At 49.2% G+C, this 25,398-nt stretch overlaps 1 protein-coding gene across 2 annotated transcripts; it reads right to left on the bottom strand.

The window, feature by feature from the left end:
- Positions 1-1,406: 1,406 nt before the first annotated feature.
- Positions 1,407-24,686, bottom strand: VASH1 (vasohibin 1). 2 transcript variants are annotated; one of them, XM_073349259.1, is made up of 8 exons: positions 23,892-24,686; positions 23,208-23,738; positions 15,136-15,224; positions 13,897-13,953; positions 11,947-12,021; positions 10,410-10,791; positions 9,717-9,829; positions 1,407-9,088 (listed from the first exon to the last, which is right to left on the bottom strand). In XM_073349259.1, exons 2-8 carry the CDS (start codon positions 23,469-23,471, stop codon positions 9,016-9,018), a joined length of 1,053 nt encoding a protein of 350 aa, XP_073205360.1. In that variant the 5' UTR covers positions 23,472-23,738; positions 23,892-24,686; the 3' UTR covers positions 1,407-9,015. The 2 variants fall into 2 exon arrangements, with proteins under 2 accessions (XP_073205360.1, XP_073205359.1); XM_073349258.1 differs by having other exon boundaries at positions 23,208-24,686.
- Between the last annotated feature and the right edge of the window lie 712 nt (positions 24,687-25,398).

Here is a 25,398-nt window from a genome sequence, read left to right as displayed (position 1 = left end):
ATCCACTTGTCGGGGTGGAGTAAGGAAATCGATTTTAAGAGCCCTTTAAGTTGAAATAAAGGGCTTCATCGTGTGGACGGGTGCAGGTTTACATCAATTTAACGCTGCTAAATTCGACCTAAAGTCCTAGTGTAGACTAGGGCCTAGTATCATTAGTAGCAGCTGCAAAGAGATGGAGGGGGGGGTATCCACAAAGAGGAATGGTATTGGCAGCATGAGGTGAAATGGCACTGTAGATGACATTTACAGCAACTCCCAGCTCTGCTTTTGAAAGGTCTTTTCTCCTAAGATCTTGTGAATCTTGAATTTAGGTGTGATAGGGGAGGGGAATGCTGTAGTAGTTCCATTCAGCAGCTGAGACAAGTGATGTTTGCCAGTGAGTTTGCTATAAACAGCCCTGCAAATCCACGGATGTAGATATTTGTGGACCATGTTTGCAGATCAGCTGCAGTTACAAATTTTGTACCCATGCAGGGCTCTAGCTATAAACCCCTCTTATGCTAGAAGCATGGGCTGAAGGTTTATGGTGAGGTCACCTTAGGGATGAAGGGGACAGCCATTGCTTGGCAGGGGGCTTGTTACCATTACTTTTTAATAGTGTAGTAAGGCTTCCTCATTGATACAGAGCTTATTTCAGCTCAGAGGGATCATTGTAAGTTCCATCATGTCCTGCTGGACAGAAAGCAGGAGGACCCCATGTGGTATCTCCCCCACTTTCACTCAGGTGCCTGCTGTAAGCCTTATCAACATCTCCATGTGCTCATGTTCTGCTGTTATTCAGCTCTCTACAGTTAAGCAATACACTTTGTATATGACATACTAAAAGTTGGATCCTCCCTCATGGGGAAAGGACAGTTTTGCAGCTGCCTTTCCTTATTAGGCTACTCTGTGCTTTAAGAAAGAATCACGAGAGAGACCACACTGGTGAGGACATATGCTTCAGAGAGCTTGGACTGTATGTTAGAACTCCAGGTTTGGTCAGTACCTGCTGCTCTTGTGAGGACAGCTGGCTGGATCATCTATCGAAGGTTGGTTCTGCTTCCAGGCCATGGCACCCTTTGGACCACCACATCATCTTGAAGTTTGCCTCAGCTTAATTAGCAGTATGAAGAGAGCCTGGCTGCTCAGCTCCTTTCCTCTGGTGCTAGGACGCCATGTATTTCATTCCTGCTCGCTGAGTGGGTTTTGGCTAGCATGGGCATATTGACCAACCCAGATGAATGAGGGGGATGGTGTAGGGTTCTTTCCCCTTCCCTGTGAAAGCCACCTGTATTTATTCTTTTTTGGTGTTTGAATAGGACACACATCCTTTCCAGAGAGCTAGCATCACCATATAGCCAGACTAGAAGTTTAAATAGCACCTGGGCTCTGGTTTTACTGATCAGCAACAATGAAAACAGAGACAGTTTTCATTTTGTTCTCTGCACAAGGCAAGAGATGTGCAGATAGGAACTTTTATTTTCTCACGTGAAAGGAGGAGGAAATACTGATATGATACAAGTGCAGTTAAAACTAAATCTAGATACAGGTTCTGTGTTGACTATAGAAAAACAGGCCCACAACTGGTTAATTACAAAAAAAGACACACATGAAGCAGTCCATAAAGAAAGTCCTTCATTTCTTGGATAGTTCTGTGCAGTATCAGTGATAAAATGTAAATGGTTCTGTTGCACCATAGAGTAACAGAAACAGGATAAATACTGATGTGCATGGAAGGGACTATGCAAGTCCCACTAGCACCATCTCAGCCCTGACCTGGAGGCTGGAGGAAAAACACTACTCTGCAGAGGTATAGGAGATTCAGTTGCCTTCTTGGCCTAAGCTGGTTTTCTCCTGAGCAGACAGTGCCTAGGCACCACCCTGAGGAAGAGTGGTTGTGATATGAACAAACATCTGTTAAGGAGACCAGCAAGCATTCTGAACCCCCCGAGGAGCACAGCTCAGCTGCATAAAGACAGACTCCACCTTGGTTTGGCAGAGTAGGAGCCAACCAAGAACTGCTGACCTGAGTTGGATCACAGGCTCCCTCCTATGCAGATTCTATACATTAGAGACAGGGCAGCAGTGCAAGACTATTAGAGCACATGGTGCTGTTTCAACGAAGCAGACTCACAAGTAAGACACAGAGGGAAAAAAGAGCATGCCCTGTTTACAGACGTTCCCTGGATAGGTCAATCACAAGGAATAATGCCTAAAACAACTGGCCCAACTCAGTAGCAAGAGCCTCTGCAGTTGGATCAGGCCTACTACTTCCTATCTAGTCCAGACTTTTGCCCCTTAGCAATGTAGGATTCTTTTCTAGGCTGTGGTTTCTTGGCCTTTGTAAGGGACTATTTTAGGGACACTCATGTTCCAGTTTATACCACACCACATGTGAACCAGCCTTTCAGGTGACTTATGGGGTCAGAGTCTGGTTCAGGGTTTTAGCTGCAATACCATGGCAACATTCTTCACGTAAAGCAGCTCTGGTAACAGCAACAAAGCAAATAACTCCTTTTTCTGCTACTGGGCAAATAACTTACCTCTTCTGCTACACACAAACTACATCCAAGACAAGGCTCTGGAGTCATCTACTGTAACTGTCAAGGTATAGAGTACACTAGAGAGATGTGCAGTACATATGAACTGGGTGTCACAAGGGGTAGGATAATCACACCTAAATACAAAGCATTACACATCCCACAGCCGTGGCATATCATGAAATGCAGTAAGCCACTGCAGAGTGGTTTCAGAGCAACACTGGAGTCTCACAAGCCTAGACTATTGCACAGATGCTGATGGAGACCTGAGCCCACTTTTCAGCAGTCAGCCTGGTATATTTGTACCATGCCAGAGTACCCCAGGGCAGAACCCCTTGGTCTCTGTTCATTGCCTCATTTATTTTAAGACAGTTGTAGAATTAAATTGCTGAAGGGTGTGGAACAAGAGGCCGTGTCTACACCAGCACCACAGAAGTGTTAGGAAGAACTGTGTTTTGAACCCAGCATTCATATTTGAAAATGGTCTTGCTAACAGGAATTCAGTAAAGGCCCTCTCTCTGTAGCCCTGGTTAACCACATATAGCGGGATGGCCAAACTTACTAACCCTCCAAGCCACATAAGATAATCTTCAGAAGTTCGAGAGCCGCAAGACAAGCACACCCTGCCCTACAGGACAGCGCCTCCTGCGGCGCTGAAGCCCTGAGACCATCCTCCCCACAGGGCAGAAGGCTAGTAGGTGGAGAATGGGGGTGGGGGCATGGAGGGCGCCACAAGCCACAATTTGGTCCCACCTGACATATACAATGCAGGTATGGTCTGGCTCATGTATGGAGGAACTTCCTCCCCCCAGGTTTCAGACTTGCATGGACTAGGGAGTATATAAGGGGGAGAGCCTGAAAAAGTGGGATTTAAACACATAATAAAAACCTCACTGGTGATGTTTTTATAAGACCTTATTAGGACTCCAAGCTAATACTAGACAAAATCCTCTGCCCTGGACTCCACTTGGTTCACGTTTTACTCTGGAAACATTAAGGATTATCGATTGATCCAGGCCCATTGCCTTCATTCATTCCTAACAACTTTAAACTCACTTTCTTACAGAGGTTTGGGATACAGTGAAAGGACCAACTTTACCCTTAAGCTACAACACAGTCCCATCTTTGGGTCTAGCAGTCAGGCTACTACTCTTGGGGCTGGAGGAAACAGACCAGGGCGAGCAGCATGGGCAGAGAGAAAGACAGCATTACTACTTAACTGGTGAATTAAGGTTATTAAGCTATATGCCCAGGGTTTCTCATGGCTGGACTGCACCGATTGCTTCCTGGGGCAAAAACTATGTCCTGCTCTCGGCTACAGTGGACTCTGAGGTGGCAGGGAAGGTGGGATTTATTCTGAACTAGAATCATAGAATATCAGGGTTGGAAGGGACCTCAGGAGGTCATCTAGCCCAACCCCCTGCTCAAAAGCAGGACCCATACCCAATTAAATCATCCCAGCCAGGGCTTTGTCAAGCCTGACCTTAAAAACTTCTAAGGAAGGAGATTCCACCACCTCCCTAGGCAACGCATTCCAGTGTTTCACCACCCTCCTAGTGAAAAAGTTTTTCCTAATATCCAACCTGAACCTCCCCCACTGCAACTTGAGACCACTACTCCTTGTCTTGTCCTCTTCCACCACTAAGAATAGTTTAGAACCATCCTCTCTGGAACTACCTCTCAGGTAGTTGAAAGCAGCTATCAAATCCCCCCTCATTCTTCTCTTCTGCAGACTAAACAATCCCAGTTCCCTCAGCCTCTCCTCATAACTCATGTGTTCCAGACCCCTAATCATTTTTGTTGCCCTTCGCTGGACTCTCTCCAATTTATCCACATCCTTCTTGTAGTGTGGGGCCCAAAACTGGACACAGTACTCCAGATGAGGCCTCACCAATGTCGAATAGAGGGGCTCCTGTCTTGCTATATTCACCATTACAGAGTGGAGAGAAAGAGCAAGAGCAAAAAAGTGGAGGGGAAAAAAATGATCAGGTCATTACCAGTCTCCTGGCACTACCCCAGAGTAGAGATATAGGAGCACTAAGAAGTGGTGGTTCCAAATCCAACACGCAGGCAGCACCAGAACAACAATGCAAGAGGCCTCAAGTAGTCCTCAACTAGGGTTACTCCCCTGAACTGGCTTATGGAAGATACAGCCACAGTCTGATGAGTTCACTCACCCTTTTCCAAGGGAGGGGCTTGACTCCTGCTGTGATCATCTAGGATCTGCGGTATGATTCCAGCTTTTGTGGCTTGGACCATCCAGGAGACCACCACAAACTGGTACACTGCTGCACCCAGTAAAGGCACCTCTGTCTTGCAGAACAGTCCTTTGGGAAACGTGTGTAGATAGTATTCTCTCTCTTCTCCCATCACTGTTCCCAGGAGAGGACTAGGGATGCGGAATTTAACACGGGATTTTTGTAACTGGTATAGGATATCTTTCCGTTCAGCCTGGGGGTTTGTCCCCAATGGCCCAACCTAAGAATAGCAGCTATTGCCACATGCAGGAAGCTGCTGATGGCACCTATCACTTACTAGAGGAATAAGGAAGGGGGGCAATTACTGCTGAGATACAAGGAGCACAGCTGTCAAAGTATTTAGACCATATGCACTGTGGATCTGCATAGGAAAAAACCAATGCAACATCTACTCTTTTATCAGTGTTGAAAAGTGGACAGCAACAGATGCTTCAGAAGAATTTAAACACTCCTAATGCATTTAATTATGCAGCTACACCTTGAAAGAGGATATTCATGTCTGGCACCAGCTGGTGAATACACTGAAGGATGAGGAGTAAGAGACCTTGAAAAATATCTACCTGCCACTCATTTTTTAAAATGTATACTTAATTTTCTGTACTACTGGCTTCAGTTACAATCTACATGAACAAGCCACATAGCTTGAATTACAGGGTGGCACAAAACATTTTGTTTCATCCATTTTGTACTGATGATCTTTTAGTGTCACTGAGCTTGCCCTCGCCCTGCTTCTGCAAAAGAATCATTAGCATGCAGCCAACTTCTCAACTGCACAATTCTCTCATTCTTCTCCTATCCATCTACAGAGAATCAACGGTGGGATCCATGAAGGGACTTCCTACTCTGAGTGTCACAGTGCCTAACTTTTAGGCATCTTAAAAAAAAACAAAACACAGGTATACCACTGTGATATACAAAGCCAAGTTAGGCACGTAGGCTCCTATACAATGAATGGGGAGAAACAGGGGCCCCAGAATGCAATCCACAAGAGCCAACATGCTAGGCTGGGAGCCACTTAAGCTAGAGGTGTGTGGTTAGCCTCATCTCTCTCAGAGATCGGTACCCAGCTCTGCTTAGTGATCCACAAATGGGAACCAGCCGCCTGGAGTCAGACAGCTTAGGCCCCAAGTCATTTCTTGAGGAAATGAGTTAAGCACCTGCCATGCTCCACACAAAATGGCAAGAGCTGGAGCTGCCCTGTGATTAGAGCACTCACCTGGGATGTGGGAGACTCAGGTTCAATTCCACCTCCTCCCCAGGGGGGATTTGAACAGGGTCTCCCCTTCTTAGGGGATTGCGCTAATCACTGCACTATGGGATATTCTGATTTAGGGCTCCCTCACTCTCTTCTCTTGAAGCTGTTCCATTGTGACTAAACAGTCACGGGGCAGAGTGAGAGAGGGAATAACTCCAGTAGTTCGGGCAGAGAGAGGTAGGAGACTCCAATTCCAGTCCTCCTACTCCAATCGCTATTTCATTATTTATGTTCTGGAGACTAGCACCTGTCACTTGTGTTAAATTCTTTAGGATTACCCACGTAATTCTGGGTAAACAGCAAGTTATGCTACCTCCCTATTCAATCTTTCTTCCTGTCACACACCATGCTGCAGAAAGGACAAACAGCTAAAAAGGAGCCTGGACTGACAAACTGCAGTGATAACCACAGAGTAACTAACTGGTGGTGAAAGATTATGATCTAGGCACCTGCAAGGAATCAGTTAGATCCCTCTGGAGCAGTGCTTTAAGGGTTAATGCTGCTTCAACTGACAGAAGATATTACTTGATGTAAGGCCCCATTCAACACTACCAAAATGTCTGTGGCCACCCATGTTATGACAGAAAGCCCAGTTATCTACTATAGTTATAGTCTGAATCATGCTTCCAACATGCACTCAGGCAAGAAAGAATACGGAATGTTTAACATGATTTGGATACAGCCAGATTTCGTAAATGTTTAGACACTTTTTGTAGTGTAACAGGACCTAATGTTAAACATTTCACCAGCCCCTATCTATGTCAACATGCCTCAGGCTTGACCCACTCACCCCTTGCTTCCCACCTCCCTCTCTGAATCAACTCAGCCATGAGCTGCAGTACCCCTGGTATGCCAAGTTTTGGGCCCCACACGCAGATCTACCAATACTCCTCAGTTCTGACATGCAGCATGTGGACCGCTTAGCTGTGCCTCTCCTTTGAATGGAAATTTGTGGGCTGCCAAGGCTTTAGTCAGGTGGAGGGCTTGCTGGAGAATGGTAATCATTAACATAATTAGTGTTAAGTACACTGTGTCAAACAAACCGGAGGAGGACAGGCACACAGCTATGCTCCCTGCTCCTAGGACAGACAGACCTCTGCAATCAAAATGGGCCAGACTGAACAGTTTGGAGAAATGCGATACCCTGGAACAGTGATTCCCCAAAGACATTTCAGTCTTGATTGGGCTGTTACCCTAGGTTTAACTTGGGCATGAGCCTCTGGGTTGGACTCGGTATGGCAGCACAACTCATCTATTTCTGCCCCTCTTGCCCAGCCTGCGCATGGGTTGCTCCAAAACCTCCACAGATGAAGGGAAGGAAGCATGGAGTGGTAGACCAGTGCATGAAAGGGTTGGGAGTTATTACCCTACAGCAACAGTGCAGCACGCCACCTGATTTCAATCTGAGAAACATTTCCCCACTCTACCTGCAATAGCATTTATTTCCTGAAAACAGCCTCAGGGGTACCACATGGGATTTGCTGTGGCGGTGCCCTGCGTGTTCCTAGAGGCACTCCAGCAGGCATTGGCCAGCTGCGGATGTGGACAAGGAGTGGGGGCGAACAGGGCAACATGACCACAAAACACCATCTTATTTTGCTTAAGGATTTGCCAGCACACTGACCCCTCGAGCAGAGCACTGCACAGGAGCTTGTACCCTTCTGTTTTAAGGCTGGTTCCCAAAATTCCACTGTGGCTCTGAGCATCCAGGAAAAGTAGCCCTTCCTCAAAGGGTGAGATGGAGCCAGACTCTATAACGGGGAAGTGCAAGGCGTCAGAATAGTAGCTTCATACACACAAGAGCTAACGTGGGAATTGGATGTGGTAGTGACTTGAACATTCCAGGGTTAAGCAAGTGGCCAGGATGGGAAGGAAGGAAGGCCCCCGCCCCCGGCCACGAGACTAACGCTACAACCCAGCAAGGAAAAATTGAAGTTCTTTCCTTTCTGAAGAGAAAGATGCTTGTGAAGGCTACTCATGTGCAGAGTCACTTGCTTCCTGGTGGAGTTTGCATCTCAGTGGCCAAAGCTTTTCCCACAGCTTCCAGTGACCGCCACTGAGACGGAAGTAGGGGAGGCAGAGTTTCCAACTATCGTACTAGCTAAGCACCCATCCCCACAGATGGAGCTGTCCAGCTGCCTGTTTCCACATTACGACAGCCTGGGCATTTCCTGAACAGCCTGCGATGAAGGGAAGCATCCACAGCACCTCACAGGAAAGGAGACACATACTCATCCCCCATAGAGTCAATGAGCCATAGTGGGATACCCTGCAGACCAGACAGAATGTTAGAGTGGTGGATTCACTGCATATGAGGCCCTCAACTCCACTGACAGGTTGCATTTTCATTAGTGAGGCAAGTATTAATTATTTCAGGGCTTATTCCTCTTCCCTGCAGGCACAGGGGATGGGGAAGGTGATCTGTGTATTTTGCTACTGTCGCTCTTGTTGGGGAGGGAGGGAGTGAAATGCACAAAGTTACAAAACCAAAAATCCTTCCTCTACCAGAGGCAGGGGCCTTTCCATTCCAAGACCTTCCCCTCCTTCAAGCCCAGGGGCTTTGTGCTGGCTTAAGACCTTCAGCATAGAAGAGGCACTGTGGATAAAATGCCCCATCTGTCGTCTTTGTCAGCCCAAAGGATTCCATGCAAAGCATGAGCTCTGCTTGGCCTCACTCGCTCAACCCCTCACCACGTCACAACAGGAGCCTTCCCGAGCACCCTGCAGCACCTTCCCATCAACTGGCAGTTCTGTTCTCTTAAAAACGTGTTTTGTTGAATTAAAAAGTGCTCTTCCCGAGAAGACAGGCAGGTGACTTGTCTGATCCCCAGGATACAGCTCTGGGATAGGCTTGATAGAAGTACCTTGGAAGATCAGCCCTCCACTTCCCCTTCCCCATGTTGAGCTTGCTACAAGTGGATCCTGGTCTCAAGTGTGGCCAGTGAAGAGTCGATGGAGCCAGGCACACCAGGTGTGCCTCTCTTCATACCCGGATTTGATACCCATTGAGGTCTGGCATGGCTTTGGATTCGGCAGGCTTCTTCTCACCAGACAGCCTGCGAAGAAAGAGGGAAGTAGATATTCAGAGGCATTCTCTATTTCTCCTCTGACAGGGTAACCTGTCGGATTGAGAGGTGCCAACATGAGAAGAGGAGTTTCATCCCTGTTACCAGATCCCATACAGCTAGAGTAGCAGGGGTGGCAGCTCTTCTTCACCCTGCTAACTCCCATAAGAGGATGGAATACAGAGTGGGAAGCCCAGCACCTCCACTTGAGATACCTTCCTGGAAAGATAGACTTGGGGTAGGCCTGAAAGCAGCCTCAAAGGCACACCAGTTCTCACTGACCAATGATGGAGGTTCAGACGTCTCTTTTGGGGGTCATATGTGTGACCCATCACACATTAGGTATTAGATGGGGTGACCTTCCTCTACCTGCAGCCCGCCCCTAATTCCAGCTATAGTTTGAAAGTGGGAAGGCAGCAACTCACATTGGAGAAAGCAGTGACAGAGTTGAAAGGGAGAGACCCACCAATGCAGCTGAGAGACATCTCCACAGTTATGGACCGTGCCAAGAGAGTTCTCAGAAATCTACTTTATCCAAGGGTGCGAGGGGATGGAGGGGAAATCCTATAGCACGACTAAGAAAGATCCTCCAACCAAGCCATCCACCAACCCCACTTACCGCCTCTCCCCACGGCTGTTGCGGCGGTGTGGACTGGACTGGCCCCGCTGTGGGGAGGACACATCTTTCTTCCTATCCTTTGTGGGAGATGGTGGCCCTGTTCCTTTGCCAATCTGCAGAAGGAAAACAACAGGATAAGAGAGAAGCCAGGGCTAGCAGTGGCTGGAGAACATAAAGCCCAAGGTACTCCATTGTCTGGGAAGGGGTGACAGTGAGATGAAGAAAATCAAAAGGAAAAAAAGAAAAGGCAGTGGTGAGCATTATGTAGCTCTACTGTACTGTACCCCACCTTTAGAGAGTGTCAAGCACACCCATGCACGCAAAACTTCTGAGCAAGTATGTATCTTGGTTCATCTGTCCAGTGACCAGCAGGCATACCTGAAGGCACAGGATTCATATTCCCAGGTCTTGCCCAAGATACCCTCATACACAGCATCTACACCTGCCAAGTGGAGAGGGGTCTGCACCCCACTGGAGCCAGGGTCTGCAGAAAAGGAGAGGAGAATCCTTACCCCCTCCCTCCACCTCCCTGCCTTCCCCCATCCGCACCCCAACCCAGCAGGATCTGTACCTCCCAGCATACTAGCGCCAGGATCCATTTAAACTCCAAGGCTTTGGCACCAAGTACAAAGTTCACACCTGCAGCCTTCAAGAGCAGCAGGCTAGTCTCCCCAGCACCTCCCAGCTTCTCACCTTTAGCCTCATGTCCCGGGCATGTCTCTCAAGCTCCTTGCGGAAGTCCTCACGGCCCAGCTTTTCCACATCCAGAATGGAGTGCTTCCACTCAATCTGCTCCACACTGTGTGGGTCATGGGACACACAATGGCCCAGCTTCACCTTTTTGAGGACGTGCCAGCAGCGGTGGTATGCCTCCTCGTAGTTGAAGATCAGCTCGCTCAGTGTGCGGAAGGTGGGCGCCTTGTACATGAGCTCCTCACGCCGGCTGATGCCCAGTGCCCCATAGCGACCCCCAAAGTTCACCCCCAGCACAATGTGGCGGAAGTAGTTCCCTGAGAAGTGAGTTTTGAAGCTGATGGGGAAACGCTCCAGTGTGGGCATGTTGTTGGTGAGGTAACTGGCAACATCACCCCATTCAGGAAACAACTGGTGATGCCAAGAAAAGGAGTAAGCCTCTTCCTCCCCATCCCCCAGAACATCTCAGTCAGCCTAGACTGGAAAGCAGATTCACTGCTGATGACAAGTACTTGATTGACAGCCCTGGAGACCAAATCCCCAGAGCAGGTATAGCTCCAGCCCCGCACAAGACAAGTCTACCCTGTCCTGGGATCAGAGGGATGCTCAGTCCTCACCTTCTCCAACAAGGCTGCCCACAAAGGGAAGACAGTTATAATGGCAGTTTTGTAGTGTGTACACCTGTCCTGCTAGGAGCTGGGAGGACCAGGGCCACCATCTCATTTCACACAGAGGCAACTAGGCAAGTTAGTTAAATTGACCATCACTATCGGCCTAGGAGGGATTGGACCTGGTGCCCTACAGGTAAAATGTAACCCATTCTTCTGAGCCATCGAGATCCCCAGACTGGCATCTCATAAAAGCACTGCATTTGAAGACAACTAACTTTCCAAAACGCAAAGACCAATTAACCTAGCTTTCAAATGCTTCCCCATCACTGAGGGAACTCCAATAAATAAATAAACGTGGCCCCAGTTGGACTCAGCCTGGCAGGTCCCAGAGGAGATGTGTTTCCCAGGACGTGTGTACACGGAGGTGCTAGCTCAAGTCTGCATCTAAAAGCAAGGATTACGCAAGGGAGAGTCTGACAGGTTCCCTTCCATATCTGCCTGCAATGTGGAGAAAGTGCAAGGTGACATAGTGAGTGAAACATCCCCACTATTCAACAGTGTTTCTGACTTGAAGCTATTTCCTTCCTGTTTAATCCCCACATCCTTCGCCTCTCCCTCCTCCAGTTATGTCCAAAAGGAATAAACACTCAATCCTAAAGCGGGGGAGAGAAGTGACTCTGAAGAATTAACTCCACTACTCGGGTTCTCTGCTTGGGCCCTTGCAATGCTCCAGTAGCATAAGAGGGGCATAAGAGAGCAGGGGGAGTAGAGCTGTGAGCGGATACAAAGTTTGTATCCACATCCAATCCATGATCCACAGATATCTGAGTCTGATATAAAGTGGATATCCCCAGATTTGCAGGGTTCTACAGGGGGAGAACACATTAGGATGGGCACACATGCATGTTTCTAAGAGGAAAGGATACATTCCCAGGATCACAGCTTCCAGGCATTTGATTGGCAGGGCCTCTTTGGTCATTTCTTTGGCCAGGTCCATCAGCCTGTTAGACAGCACAAGCAGGAGAGACAGAGGAGAAGAATTAAAGGGGTTTGCATTGGGTGGGGCTGGTGAATTCAGTCGCTGGGCAGCATATATGCAGGGCAGGTTGCAAGGAGAGAGGAAGGCTGTTAAGGCAGACGGGAGAGGAGAAAACCCTTTAGGAATAAATAAAATTCAAACTCAGTATTTTGGCATTCTCCTCCAATACTGCTGCTGTGGAGTTTCCCCTCACTGAGCCAAACAGGATCTACCCTCTATGCCAGACACTACTCTCAGCAAGTCTGGAGTAATTCCCTTTCATCTCAATGCAGTCCCTCTGGATTTCTACCCATCAGACCAAGATGAGACACCTCAGGCAGGAGGCCAAGTTCCAGAGACACTTGCTTTCCCACATCTGAGGGCAGGGAAGGGGCCTGCAGCAGATTCTGCCCTGGCTACATCATAAGATGTTTGGAATGCCCAAATATCCACCCATACCTGATGGCTTGGGCCAGCAGTATTAATATTGGCACAATGGTTTGGTTAGCAGACTAAGAGGTCCCTAACTGTACATGTGGAACCCAGGTGCACGAAGATGATTGCCTCCACCCTGTGTACATGCCTGAGGGTTTACAATGCATAGCAGTCTGGGGGTGTCCACCACCACCTCCTCCTTCCTTCCTCACACATTTCTTTGTTCTTTATAAAGTTTTTTTTTTTTTTTGGTGACTGAAAAAGGGTCTAGCAAGTCCACATTCTGCACCAAACGCACTCCAGGATTCTGGACAGCTAGAATTGCAGCGACATTTGGCCTTTGGAGAGCTTGTTTAAGGCAGGACTTTGTTTTACTTTACACAAAATCTCCCAGAAGCCCATGATCTAGATCAGGGGTCTCAAACACGTGGCCCGTGAGCTGCATGCGGCCCGTGGGGTTCTTTCGTGCGGCCCACCAAGCTCCCTGTGCCCCCACCCCCGCCCCTCTGTCTACCTCCAGGCCAGGAGTAGGCAAACTACTGCCTGTGGGCCGAATCCGACCATGGGATCGCCCCCCGCGTAGCACGCGGAACCATGTCCCTGCAGTCCCGGGGCGGGGGAGGGCAGCAGAGGACTCCATGCATTGCTCTCACTTCCGAGAGCCACCAACCGCAGCTCCCATTGGCCAGAAACGGGTAACAGCAGCCAATGGGAGCTTCGGGGGAGGTATCTGAAAGAAAGCAACACGGAGCCCTCTGCCCCCCCCCCCCCCCCCGCAGGGACCTGGTTCTGGCTGCTTCCTGGAGCGGGGCCAGGGCAAGCAGGCAGGGAGCCTGACCTGGCCCCAGTGCACGCTGCTGCCACCCTGGAGCTGCTCTAGGTAAGCGGCGCCAGCCCTGAGCCCCCTGCTGCACCCCAACTCCCTGCCCTGAGCCCCCTGCACCCCCTGGGGGCAGGGAGGAGGCGGAGTTGGGGTGGGGACTTCAGGGAAGGGGTTGGAATGGGGGCAGGGAAAGGGTGGGAAGAGGCGGGGCCTGGGGCAGCGAGGTGGGGGTGTCAGTGATGCGGCCTTCGGGCCAATGCACTAGTCCTCCTGTGGCCCTTGTAGTCATTTGAGTTTGAGACCCCTGATCTAGATTATAAATTAGATGTGCTCAGAGACTGGGCACCTCTGAGTAACAGATAAGTTTACTGACCCTTGGCAACAAATCCAGCCCTCATGCTTGAATAATGCTAAATTATGGCTCTGACCAGCTGCACCCTGAGCAGAGTCCAACCCCCTCAGGAAGGGCAGAACTGTGACAGTGAACAAAATTCCCAGAGTCCAGCCTGTACTCTCGGCCAGACTCAGTACAGGGGTAGCAGAGGTGGCAAGTTCCCCAAACAGAAAGGCAGGAGCGTGAGAAAGGCTGACAGCACTTACCCGGTCAGAGGTCTGCTCTTCTTAATTTCAAAGAACTGCGTCCCAGTATGATTGTACCTGGAGAAAAAAGGTTAAGGGGCCATGCAGACTGGAAGAGAGAGCTGAGAAGACAGAGTTGCCCACATACGGCAATCTGCCTGGATGAAGCTCTTTGTACTATCAAGGTATCAGTTACCATTCTCACAGGGATCTCAGGATCCAGCAAGCAAAATACCAGCAAATAGAAAGTAAGCGTTTCCATTTGGCTATTCCTCCCACTTGCATTCTTTGGCCTGGGGGAGGAAGGAAACAGAGTGGCAATCTATTTCCCTCCCTATTCCTGCTGACAGCACATTTTCTGGTCAGCCTCCTCTCCAGCAGCACAGGCTCCCAGACCCGAATAGGGTTGAAACGAGTCCTCTTTTGCTGCTGCCTGCAGGGGATCATGACCAGTCTAAATGATGCCAAAACTACCTTGCTTTCATGCTGGCTGGGATCTGTCCCCAAAACAACCCCAGGATTAGCAAAAAAGGTGCTGGCAGACTCCATTCCCACCTAGAGTCAGCTCCATATCCCACCAGCAAGATAAAAATGCACTTGTGTTGCACATGCCCTCATCCACACTCCAATCCAGCACACAGTGCACGAGGATATGTAGGAGTCCTGTTCCCAGGCCATGAACATACAGGCAGCTATAAATGGCTGGGAGTTGGTCATCCACCTGACTCTCAAAAGCAGGAGGGACCATCATGTTCTGGCCACCTACAGAGAAGAAAGCACCCCGTAAAATGACTCAGCATGAAGCTCAAGTTCCCCATCGCCAGCACACCCAAGCTTGGCAGGGGAGATTAGCATTTTCTAATCCCAGGTTTTAATCTGTCCCAGGCCCTCCCTGCACGGCTAGGCAAGCACAGCAACTACAAGGACCTTCAATTAGGATGTTTTAAAAGGAACAAGCACTTGAATTCAAGGTGTCTGGCTGAAGGAGAACCTACCACACATTAGCTTGGCCCTGCTGACACACATGCTGCTGGGACAAAGGGGTTAACCACAGGAGACACAATTGGGCAGGATTAGAATAAAACAGCAAAACCACTCACTGTCACAACTTCAGTTTCCTGCTTTTAGGGAACAAGTTTCATTTCCCCTTCTGGCTGAAGCAGAGTCAGCTGTTCTCTTATGGTCAGCTACTGGAAGGTCTCCTTGCTTCCCCTTCCTGGATCATCATTCCTTGGTGTCTGTGATAATAGTAAAGGATACTGAAGCTCCTTGATGTAGCGCTGTATGGCTTCCAGACGCTCAGGGATGGGGGTGGACGGCTGGAGCGCAGGCACACTCGGTGTGGGAATCTGAACAGGGGGAAAGCAGAGTGAGTCAGAGAGCAGACGTCTCCTGAACCTGCTAGGCCCTTTGCTGACTGCACTGGCACATCACCATAGGAATTGCATTCCTCTGTAACCCAAGGAGCTAATCCCTTTTTGCTGTCCACCCGAGATATTCTTTGAGTGGACAGTCACTTCATTCTTCTAGCCTCAAGTTGACAAACTGGAGGGGATTCAGAGAAGAGTGACACAAAGTTATTGGGGAGATGGAAAGACTGTTTTTTAAAATGAAAAACTAAAAGAAAGTCTGTAGAATTTAGTTAAGTGACAACCAAGGAGGAACACAAAATAGTCTACAAACATCTAAAGAGCATAAATACAAAGGAGGAAGAGGAGCTCAGGACGGTACATGGGTCTAAGATGGAGGCATGGAATGAAAATGTAGCCAAGTTCAGTAAGAATTCTACAACAGCAAGAAATATCAGGGCATGGAACAGACTCACAAGGGAAGGGGTGAAAGCCCCACCTGTTGGCACTGTGAAAACTAGAAACGAATTGGGAATGAATTTGTATTGGCAGGGAGATGGACTGGAAAAGGCAATAGGGTTTTTCCATCTCGAACTTCTATGACTTTCAATTACACAACTGTGGATATTACCCAGACTATTGCCTTGAATCTGCAGTCTTGGCCTCTATAGTCCATCCAAACCTTCCTTTCTGTTTACTCGGAAGTCAACATCTGCAGCTTTGACAGCTGCTAAGAGTTATCCTAAGAAAGGAGAAGGGTCCTGTCTGCCCAGCCAAAACAAAAAGACAGGGCTGGACTCACAAAAAGGGCCAAGGAGACACTCGGTCTATGAAAGAATGGAAAAACAGATTTGGTGCGACTATGATAGAGAGAACTTCGTGGCACAACTTCCCCAAGCCTACTGAGGAAAGTTAATGCCTTCTGCGTGTGGATCCAACACCAAAGCCCCAACTCTCAGTGTGGTTTTGTCAGTTCCATCCTTAGGGAACATGCGGTCACCCACCCCTTGTATAACAACATTAATTGGAGACAGAGCCCTCCCTCTGGTCCTTTCATTGTATTTGGTGGTGTCTGCCTATTTAGGCTGTAAGCGTCTCAGGGGAGAGGCTGTTTTGTTCAACTCCAAGCACAGCAGTATTTACACAACAGCAGGCAGCTGTAAGAAGTTCTAGGTCTTGATTTTCTCTTGTGTATTTTGATCTTTCTTATTGTCTTGTCTTAAGATTTTCCCCATAAGTCAGTTTGATGAAGATGCATTTTGTGACCGGTGCCCATTTCCCAGCACTTCTCAGGGAGACAAGCTGTGACTAGACATAAGAACCAACAAAGTGTGCCAGCTGTTGTCTCCAGTAACCTTTGTAAGCAAATACCTCACTGCAGTCCCTTGCTGGGAATGTGCAGATACGAGAGCTCCTTCTATTCCAACCTCTCTCAGCAGGAAGCACTGCAAGGGAGGGGAAGGAGAGATACAAGATCCCCAACAGTTTGAGCTCTTATCCCCGGGGAACAGGAAGCCCTCTAGACTCTAGAGAATGATGCAGGGAATTCGGCAGTCTCTGAAACTAATGCACGCTAAATTGGTTTAGAAGCTAGGAGTTAACATACTGAGTCACAGGAAATTACTCCCAAGCAGAACCAATGAAAGTGGTAAAACCAGGGCAGGCTCAGCATTTAGCCTTAATTCATTTCTTCAGTGGGTAACCTTTGTGCAGAGACAAACAGCTAAAATTAACTCCCTGGGTTCCAGTTAGATACACATTACCAGCACAAATTACTGGTTCCTTTTAGTTACTCCTCTCTGCTGCTGGAAACCACTCCTCGCTGTCAGATCCTCTTTCCCTCTGGGGAACACGCAATACCCTGAGACAGTGTAATGGAAACCATTTCACTGGGAGACTAGTTAATGTAGAAGCCGTGTTAGTCTGTATTCGCAAAAAGAAAAGGAGGACTTGTGGCACCTTAGAGACTAACCAATTTATTTGAGCATGTCTCTAAGGTGCCACAAGTCCTCCTTTTCTTTTTAATGTAGAAGCGGCACCTTAAGTAATTAAGCTGTGCTCTGGCTCTCAGATCTGGCCATGAAGCCCAGACTGGGCTATGGTTTCCTTGGCAGCAGGTCTCCAGTATGTTTGCCTGGGGAAAAGGTGGGGAAAAGTGAGAGAAGAGATAAGGAATCTGTCCCTCTCATCCCTGTGCTGAATGGAGGAGTGATAACACTTTGGCCTTCTCCAGCATCCTCCATCCACAGGTCTCAAAGAGTACAAACAGGTATCTTCACAGTCCTCAAGGAGGTGGATGGAAATTTATTTTAAACACAGAAGGGAACGTAGAGGTGGATTACCTTACCCATAGTCACCAGCAATTTGGTGGGATAGCAACACAGGTTTCCTGGGGCCTGCTGCTCCAGTCACTGGAAAGCATGCCCCTGCAAGGCTGGCTGCCTTACCCATTCTTGTCTTCCCTTACTTGTATGGCTGGGTTACATCCCAGCACTCCCAGACTTGTAAACCCTTGGATATTGCACTGAACTCCTGCCTGACACAGCTGAGTCCCAACCCCGTCTTCGGAAGGGAGCCTGGTGAAGATCTGAGATTTCCAAGCTTAAAATGAGCCAAGCAGAATGAAAGCAAACCAGCTGGAAGAGGCGCACAAACAGAGCTCCTCCTCCCTCAGGGAGGAAGTGTTTGATAATGTAACTTAAAAAAAACAAGCTGTCTCTCTCAAAGTACTTATGTGGTCCTATCATCGTAGTATTAGGGCTCTAGCTGCTCAGATGCTGCTGCTGCCGCCGCCAACGGAGTACTGATGTTATTCAGACAGCAGATGGATATATTAACCCCCCCACCCCATAACTAAAGCTCAAGCATGCACATCACAGCCTGTCATTCATAGATGTTAAAAATCCAGCTTCTTTTGTGGGGGTCCCCACCGCCATCACTGACCAGCTACAAATCTGCTTGTTTCCCCCTTTATATCTCTGCCATTTAGAATGCAAAACCTTTACAAATGCATAGACAGATGTGCTCCCTACCTTCGTGCCATGCCACCCATGGAGCCACTGATTCAACATCAGCTCTGCAGACAGACACCACCACCTCTTCTACCAAAAGCAGCAAGGCCAGCAACTGCCAACAGTGCTATCATCAGGTCAGCCTTTGGAAGCTGAGGGCAACTGAATGGAGTGGCACTAATGCCCATTTCCTCTGGAATAACTGGACAGCCAGTGGGTTATTCTGAAAGGCTGTCCTGCCCTACAGAGTGAGGGAAGGTAGGAAGGATATGCTAAAACGCAGGACAATCCAACAGGTAGGAAAGTGCACTGGAAGTCAAGAGATCTGGGCCCTTGTCCTAGCTCTGCCTCTGACCTGCTGTGAACACCTTGGGCAAGTCACTTCAGCTCTGTGCTGTAACGTGATGCTTCTTGGTGGCACCCAGGGTTGTGAGACACCTCACTAGCACTGCCATTAGTGTGAGAAAGCTTTGTCTGCACCTGCTGCGGGTCGGCTCCCCAACACCACTGGCCAGGGGCAACACAAGCACTCTGCTCTAGGCCTATGTAGCCTACCCACTACAGGTTAGCAATAGGCACACTCCAATCCCAGCACCCCACAAACATCTCCCTGGAGTGTCCAGCCCCGATCTATTGGGCACTCGCAGTATGCACAGATTTGTTGGCTCTAGAGAAACAGTACATCACAGCTTACCAGTTCCACCTCAGATCACTGCTCTGCTTAACACACAGCATTTAGATAAATATATTTACACACCAGCATAGATGTTTAAGTAATAGCAAGTATTGGAAACAAATGCTTACATATAAAATTAAGTCATAACACATTCTAGAACATAGACTTAAAACGAGATACTCATGTCTTGTTGAGCAATGCTCACCCGAAGTCCAAACAGCCTTTTACAGCTGTTTGGCTGTGATGCCTCTTCTAGGAGACCAACACTGTGAGCTTGTCTCCTACATGAAGGATCCAGTGTGTTACTTTGCTTCCCAAGATATACAGGTCCCATCCTTTGTCTTCATTCATAAACAGGACACCCACCATGCAGTTTTGTTTTTTCTTGTAGATCTTGCAAACTTTCTACTGGCATCTGGCTCAGCGTGCAATAGACCTCCATCGTGAGGTGGACAATACGCATATGACCAGACTCAGAGATAAACATCTGTTGCCTTGGATGTGTTCCTTTCAGACAGGAGGGTATGTCACCTCCTGGTGACCTGCCTTACTTTCAAGTCCTCAAGAACATCATTTTCAGTACAGATACATAACCTGTTAAATATTATCCGTACATACATTTTATGGTGACTGGTGGGCTCTTGGCTCTCAGAGACCTCACACGCCACCCATAGGTGAACTATTATGCATATATGTGACCCTGGGGATCCTCACAAACCCTATGCATCTCCTCTGCCTGTTGCCACCAAAAGGTCACTGTGTCAACACTCATTAATTCCCCCATCTGTAAAATGGGGATAATTATACTTCATTTCCTTCATAAAGCACTTTGAGATATACAGATAGAGAGCTATGAAAGCGTTATTAACTAATGAGTTCTGAGGCCTCATTCACACTGCCACAGCAGCCCAAATGGGATAAACAATAGACTTCTAAGGGAAGTAAGAGATGTTTCAGCACTTCTCTCAACACTGCCTACAATGGAGGGGCTAGGAGAAGCAAGGTCACAGAGATGGTGCCCTGTTGTGACGTCCACATCACAATGCTCAGCTAAGGCCACAATCTCACCTCAAATCAAACTGCAAGCAAAATTACTAAGGTTACTTTGTGGGAAATGCCATTGATCTACTGCAGCTAGAGGAGTCTTGCTTCCTGGCTTGAAGAGGGCCCTGTCACCAGAAAAGTCACAAAAATGCTGTCAAACACCCTTTTCACTACTACTTCATTTCACTCCACTTGGGATAGCAAAACTGGACTAGTTCATTTCTCTTTCCATTTCTCTACCAGTTCAACTCTCCAACTAGGATCAAAAAGGGCCCTGGCATGCAGGTGACAGTCTGGCAGAACCCTGGGAAACAGCAGCATGAAGGAAGAGTTTGGGAAACCTCCTATAGACATTGCCAGACTACTTACCAGGATGTGCAGCACCGGTGAGCAGGAGACAACTCTGCTCTCTGTATTTTGCATTGGGTCATAATGCTGGCCGGCGGCGGAAAAGTTCATGTTAACATGGCAGGGGAGGCTCAACAGGAGCCAACATCTAGAGATTTATATGGATAATGAGATCATCTACAAATTAAGGACTCACAAGCTTCCCAGAAATTTGTGCCGGCTTCAGGGCTCAAGCTAAATGCAAACTGACAGGGGTTATTAGGAAACTTTCCATTGGCAGGTTATTCCTTTCGTGCCCCCTATACTTTCATCCATGTATCTACAGGATTCATACAGGAACAGTATGGCATCCTGCCACTGCCATCTTGTGATCTAGAATCTCAGCTTTTTTTTTTTTTTTAAATAAAGTCTCTCAGGCAGAGATGCCTGTCTGAGTCTGCTAAGAGCCCGAAACAAGAGCTATGAGAGAGAACTGCTCTTTTCATCTCACTGAGGAGTTACCCAATGTTGATCATTTATCTGAGTTAAGTGTCACTGTAAACTAGGTCACTGCTGATCAAGTCATGTAAGATAGGAAAAGGGAAATCATTATGAAAATCTACACAGCCTACGGTGAGTCACAGCTCATTTATTTGACAGTGTAACACCATTTCCTCCCTCCCCCAATCAGGGAGCCAAGCCTAGCAGAGCTCAGCATGCCACTGTGGGAGAGATAAGCCCAAGAAGATCACATGATGATGTTTTTAACACCTGTACAACATACCGTGGCCTGGTCTAAACTGGGGGGAGGGGATATCGATCTAAGTTACACAACTTCAGCTATGTGAATAACGTAGCTGAAGTCTTAGATCTACTTACCGCAGTGTCTTCACTGCGGTAAGTCGACTGCTGATACTCCGCCTGTGCCTCTTGCTCTGGTGGAGTACCGGAGTCGATGGGAGAGCACTCGGCAGTCGATTTATCGCGTCTTCACTAGCCACGATAAATCGACTCCTGCTGGATCGATTGCTCCGGAGGTAAGTGTAGACATGCCCTGTGATTACATCTCATTGTAGTGTCTCAAGGGGTGGAGCTTATTTTGTTGGCAGAGCTTGGAACAGTACCACTGTTTTCCCCAATTCAACCCCTAAGCATCTTGTACTGACCCTCATCCAAAACAGGATTTTAGATTAGCTAGGCCACTGGGCTGATCCTGCTATAGCAACTCCTGCATCCCACCCAAGGCCCATTTAGCCTCAGGAACCTAATGGGCATCAGCCTCTCACAGGAGCCAGCCCTGCAGAGTACACTTACAAAATATATTTCCCCCTGGAATATATTATTGCCAGGATTCTAAACTGTTGCATCAGTTCTTCAAAGAAAGAAAATAGACCCGCTTCTGTGTATTTCAATACAAATGGTGCTCAGAGACACGGAAACATCGGTACAGGCAAGGGTGGGCTCTTCTCATTCCCTTGCCCCAATCCTTCCTACCACATTCACTCCTCTGTATTCCCTGTAAGCTGCTGAGACTGATGAGCAGTGAGCCCAGATGGCAGAATGTGTTCTGCACCAGCCTCACTGAATACAGTGCACAAACCTGGCTACTACACAATGGTGCTGCAGGTACCAAAAATAGATGCTCGGCTAAGTTTTGGCCAAAGAAACACCCTCAGTGCTGAAGAGACACAGAAGAGAAACAAGGGTTGGAGTAAGTCTCATGATTCATACAGGGGACTGGACCCCTGAATTCCAATGTTTCCTTACTGGCTCTGCCACAGACTTGCTGTGAGAGCCTAGGCAAGTCACTTAATCTTCTTTGACTCAGTTGTCTCTATTTGTAAAAATGGGAATAAAGATATCTATTTCAAAGGACAGTTATGAGACAGTGAATATTTGCAAAGCACTTTCAATCTGAGGATCTAAATATACCTTAGAATTACCACCAGAAGCCATGCATATACAAAAATGGCAACATCTACAAAGACTCACGAGGCTCATACGCAAAGGACTCAATAAAGCATCAAGATTAAGTTGCATGATCTTGGGTTCCCCTTTTCATAGGATTCTCAGCAGTAGGGCCAGAAAAGCTGTGAGATCATCTAGTCTGATTCCTTGTTGGCAACAAATTCTACAAGTGCTCTCTAATTTGCTTTTAACTCCTCTGTCAGAGCCACCTTCATAGGCAGGCACCATTCCAGTGCAAAAATTCCCCTTGTTGTGGGGAAGACTGTCCCTCATGACCAACGTAAGTATTTCCTTTTATAGCCTATAGCTTGTTCCTGGTTATAATTACTCAACTCCCACTCCTCCAGCTTTCCCCATCTCAAGTATTTAACCAGTCATAAATCCCAGCTTTACTCTCCTTTTCTCCAAGATGCACATATTAAGTTTCCTTATCCACCAAACAGGTCCCATCGCCTTGTACTTTTAGCAGGTTGCCCTTCTGGATTATTTTTAATTACAATCTTTTAAGAACAAAGTGTCCAGATCAAAACACAACGCTCCAGAATACAGCTGGAGCACTGTCACCCCCTCTTTCAGGCCAGGCAGGCTGCCTCAGAAGCTCAATCCCAATTCTATACTTTGTCTCAGAATCCTGGCTTTTCCCCATTTGGCTAAGGTTACTGGACATGTGGCTTTTTGCATCAACACAAGCAGTATCAGAGCAATTAAATGGGAAAATTCTATTAAATCAAAGCCCAAATCCCAAACAGCACAGGACAGAGACTCTCCCTCTGATATGGAATCCCGATACTTTACACCCTTATGACTGTTTCTGTTGAGTGAAACCCCCACTTCAGGATTATTGATCTGAATTTCCATGTTATATAACACAATCCCAGCTTCTCTACCATTCTCTGAGTGGACTGTCTAAAGCCATGTCATTTGATTTATTATATCAGTTCTTTCAGGACTTCTCACCTTGGGTAGGTCTGTGGCCCCTCGAATCCTTTGAGCCACCATTTCTCCCTCAGGGTGGATCTTGGCCACGTGTCTCCACATTCTCTCCCAAGTGGGCTCATCAATGGGTAGCCCTCCTCGGTTCACAAAGAAAGGAACTCCACCGTCTCGCAGATCTTCATCACCATCATCTTCCTGCTCCTCCTCTCTCTGAGTTGCCTCTTTGCTGGTCTCACAGCGCTTGGTGGCAGCAGCGCCACTACCCCCCGTTTTCCCCCCCGGCATCCCAGTCTGCACTTCGGAAATTGGTGGCTTACAACACTATGCCCACCACCCCCCTCAGCCTGCCAGAGAAAGAGCAGCATATGGCAGGCTGAGTGCAGAGACCCTTTAAGGAAAAAAGGGTGTGGCTCATTCACAGAAGAACAGTGCAATATCAAGGTATATTTTACCCAACAGGAGGTTGTTTCCTCAGGTCAAACCAGAAGGAAGAGTCAAGGCAGGGCCCCGGTGAAGCAAGCGAAGTGGCCTGGAGACGTACCTTAGATTAGGCTTTAAAAAAAAAAAAAAAAAAAAAAAGTCACCCTTGATCAAGCAGGTAGAACCGGACAGGCGCAGAACAATGAAAAGGTCCAGTTATAAAACGGCAGGGGCTGTATATTCAGATCAGGCCACCAAAAATAAAAAAAGACAGGCTCCACTGACCTAGCAGGAGATTGCCGGTTACAATCAGTAGCAGCAGATCGATGAAGTATTACACCCAGGCAGAGCTACGGGGCAGAGCACAGCTGACTGTCCACAGGCTCATAGCACCTCAAAGCTTAACCCGCTAGAGACGCTGCCTGCCAGACACCGGAGAAACTGCAGCGACGCTAGACAATAAGACCATTAGACCCAAACAAAAGCAAATGGCCACAAAATAAGGCAATCAGACCGCTAGGCTTTGTTGGTTCCAGGAGCGAGCCGGCCCAGGGGCAGTTCAGGATACCTGCCTCAAACGCCATCTCCGCTTTCAGTCCAAGCTCCTGCCTGCTCCGGGTGGGGGCTGCTGAGCTCAGGAGGGGTCACAATGCACCAGGGGCAGGCGGCCAGGGCTCCAGCCCCCCTGCCGTGGGAAGAGGAAGCTGCTGCCAGCTGCTGGAGCCGGAGAGCGGAGGAAGCGCAGTCCTGGGGGTGGCTCTTGGTGAGCTTGCCGGGCAGGGGGCTGCAGAGACCGGGGGACAGGAGACAAAGGCGCGGCGGCCCCTGGCTGCCGCTGCGAGGAGAACCGGCTGGGCAGTGGGCTGCGGCGGCTGCTGCACGCGGAGTAACAAAGCCCCTGTCCCCGGCCGGACTGGCTGCTGGCCGAGGCTGTCCCCGGACCGCTGATACCGCGCCGGGAGCCCAGGCGGCAGCTCCGCTCCGGCTGCCCGAGCCGCGCGCGCTGGGATCACACGCCCGGGGGCTCCAGCAAGCGCCGCTGCCGGCTCGGCTCGGCTCCCCGCCCGGAGCCAGAGAGACGCTCCCCGCGCATGCGCCCCTCCCCCAGCCAGCCCTGCCCTGCCCTGCCCTGCCCTGTTAAAGGGACAAGAGAGCCCCCAGCCGGGCAGCCTGGGCCTCTCGGGCTCAGGGAGGGGCTGGCAGGCCGGGAGGTAGGAAAGGGGGAGTCTCCCCCCCAGCCCTGCCTGGAGCCTCCCCTGGTCCCCCGCCTGCCACGCCCCCGCACGCCATCCCCCCGGCCCCAGAGCGCCCGCCCCTGAGCGTCCCTCGCTCGTCTGCGCTGCCGCCTGAGGCTACTACAGCACAAGAGCCGGGCCCCGGGCAGGCTGAGGCAGCTGGCTGCTGCCGCAGTTGCTCCACCGCGGGGGGGGGGGGAACGACACAGACACAGACACACACACACATTGGCAGCCCTCCCCTCCTCCGGCATCCGCCGGGAGACACCTGGAGCGGCCCTCCCTCACCCGAGCACCTGTTGGGGCTTGGGTGAGTGTCTGACCCTGTGATCCTCCCACCAGCCCGCAGTCACCGCTCCTGCCCCACGCTGCGCAAGGGGCAGCCCCATTCCCCCTGAGGCTACGGTGAGGGGCTGCAGCAGGGGAGGAAGGAAGCCACATAGGATGGCAGTCCCCACCCACCATAGGGGAGGTGAGGGGGCTTCGTGGGCCTGAGAGGGGCCCCAGGAGCATGTGCAGTGACAGCGGTACAGAGTGAGTGTGCTGGAAGGCGGGGG

The sequence above is a fragment of the Lepidochelys kempii genome, chromosome 6, assembly GCF_965140265.1.
Source record: "Lepidochelys kempii isolate rLepKem1 chromosome 6, rLepKem1.hap2, whole genome shotgun sequence".
Lineage (NCBI taxonomy): Eukaryota > Metazoa > Chordata > Testudines > Cheloniidae > Lepidochelys > Lepidochelys kempii.
This window is presented reverse-complemented; position numbering and strand designations above follow the sequence as displayed.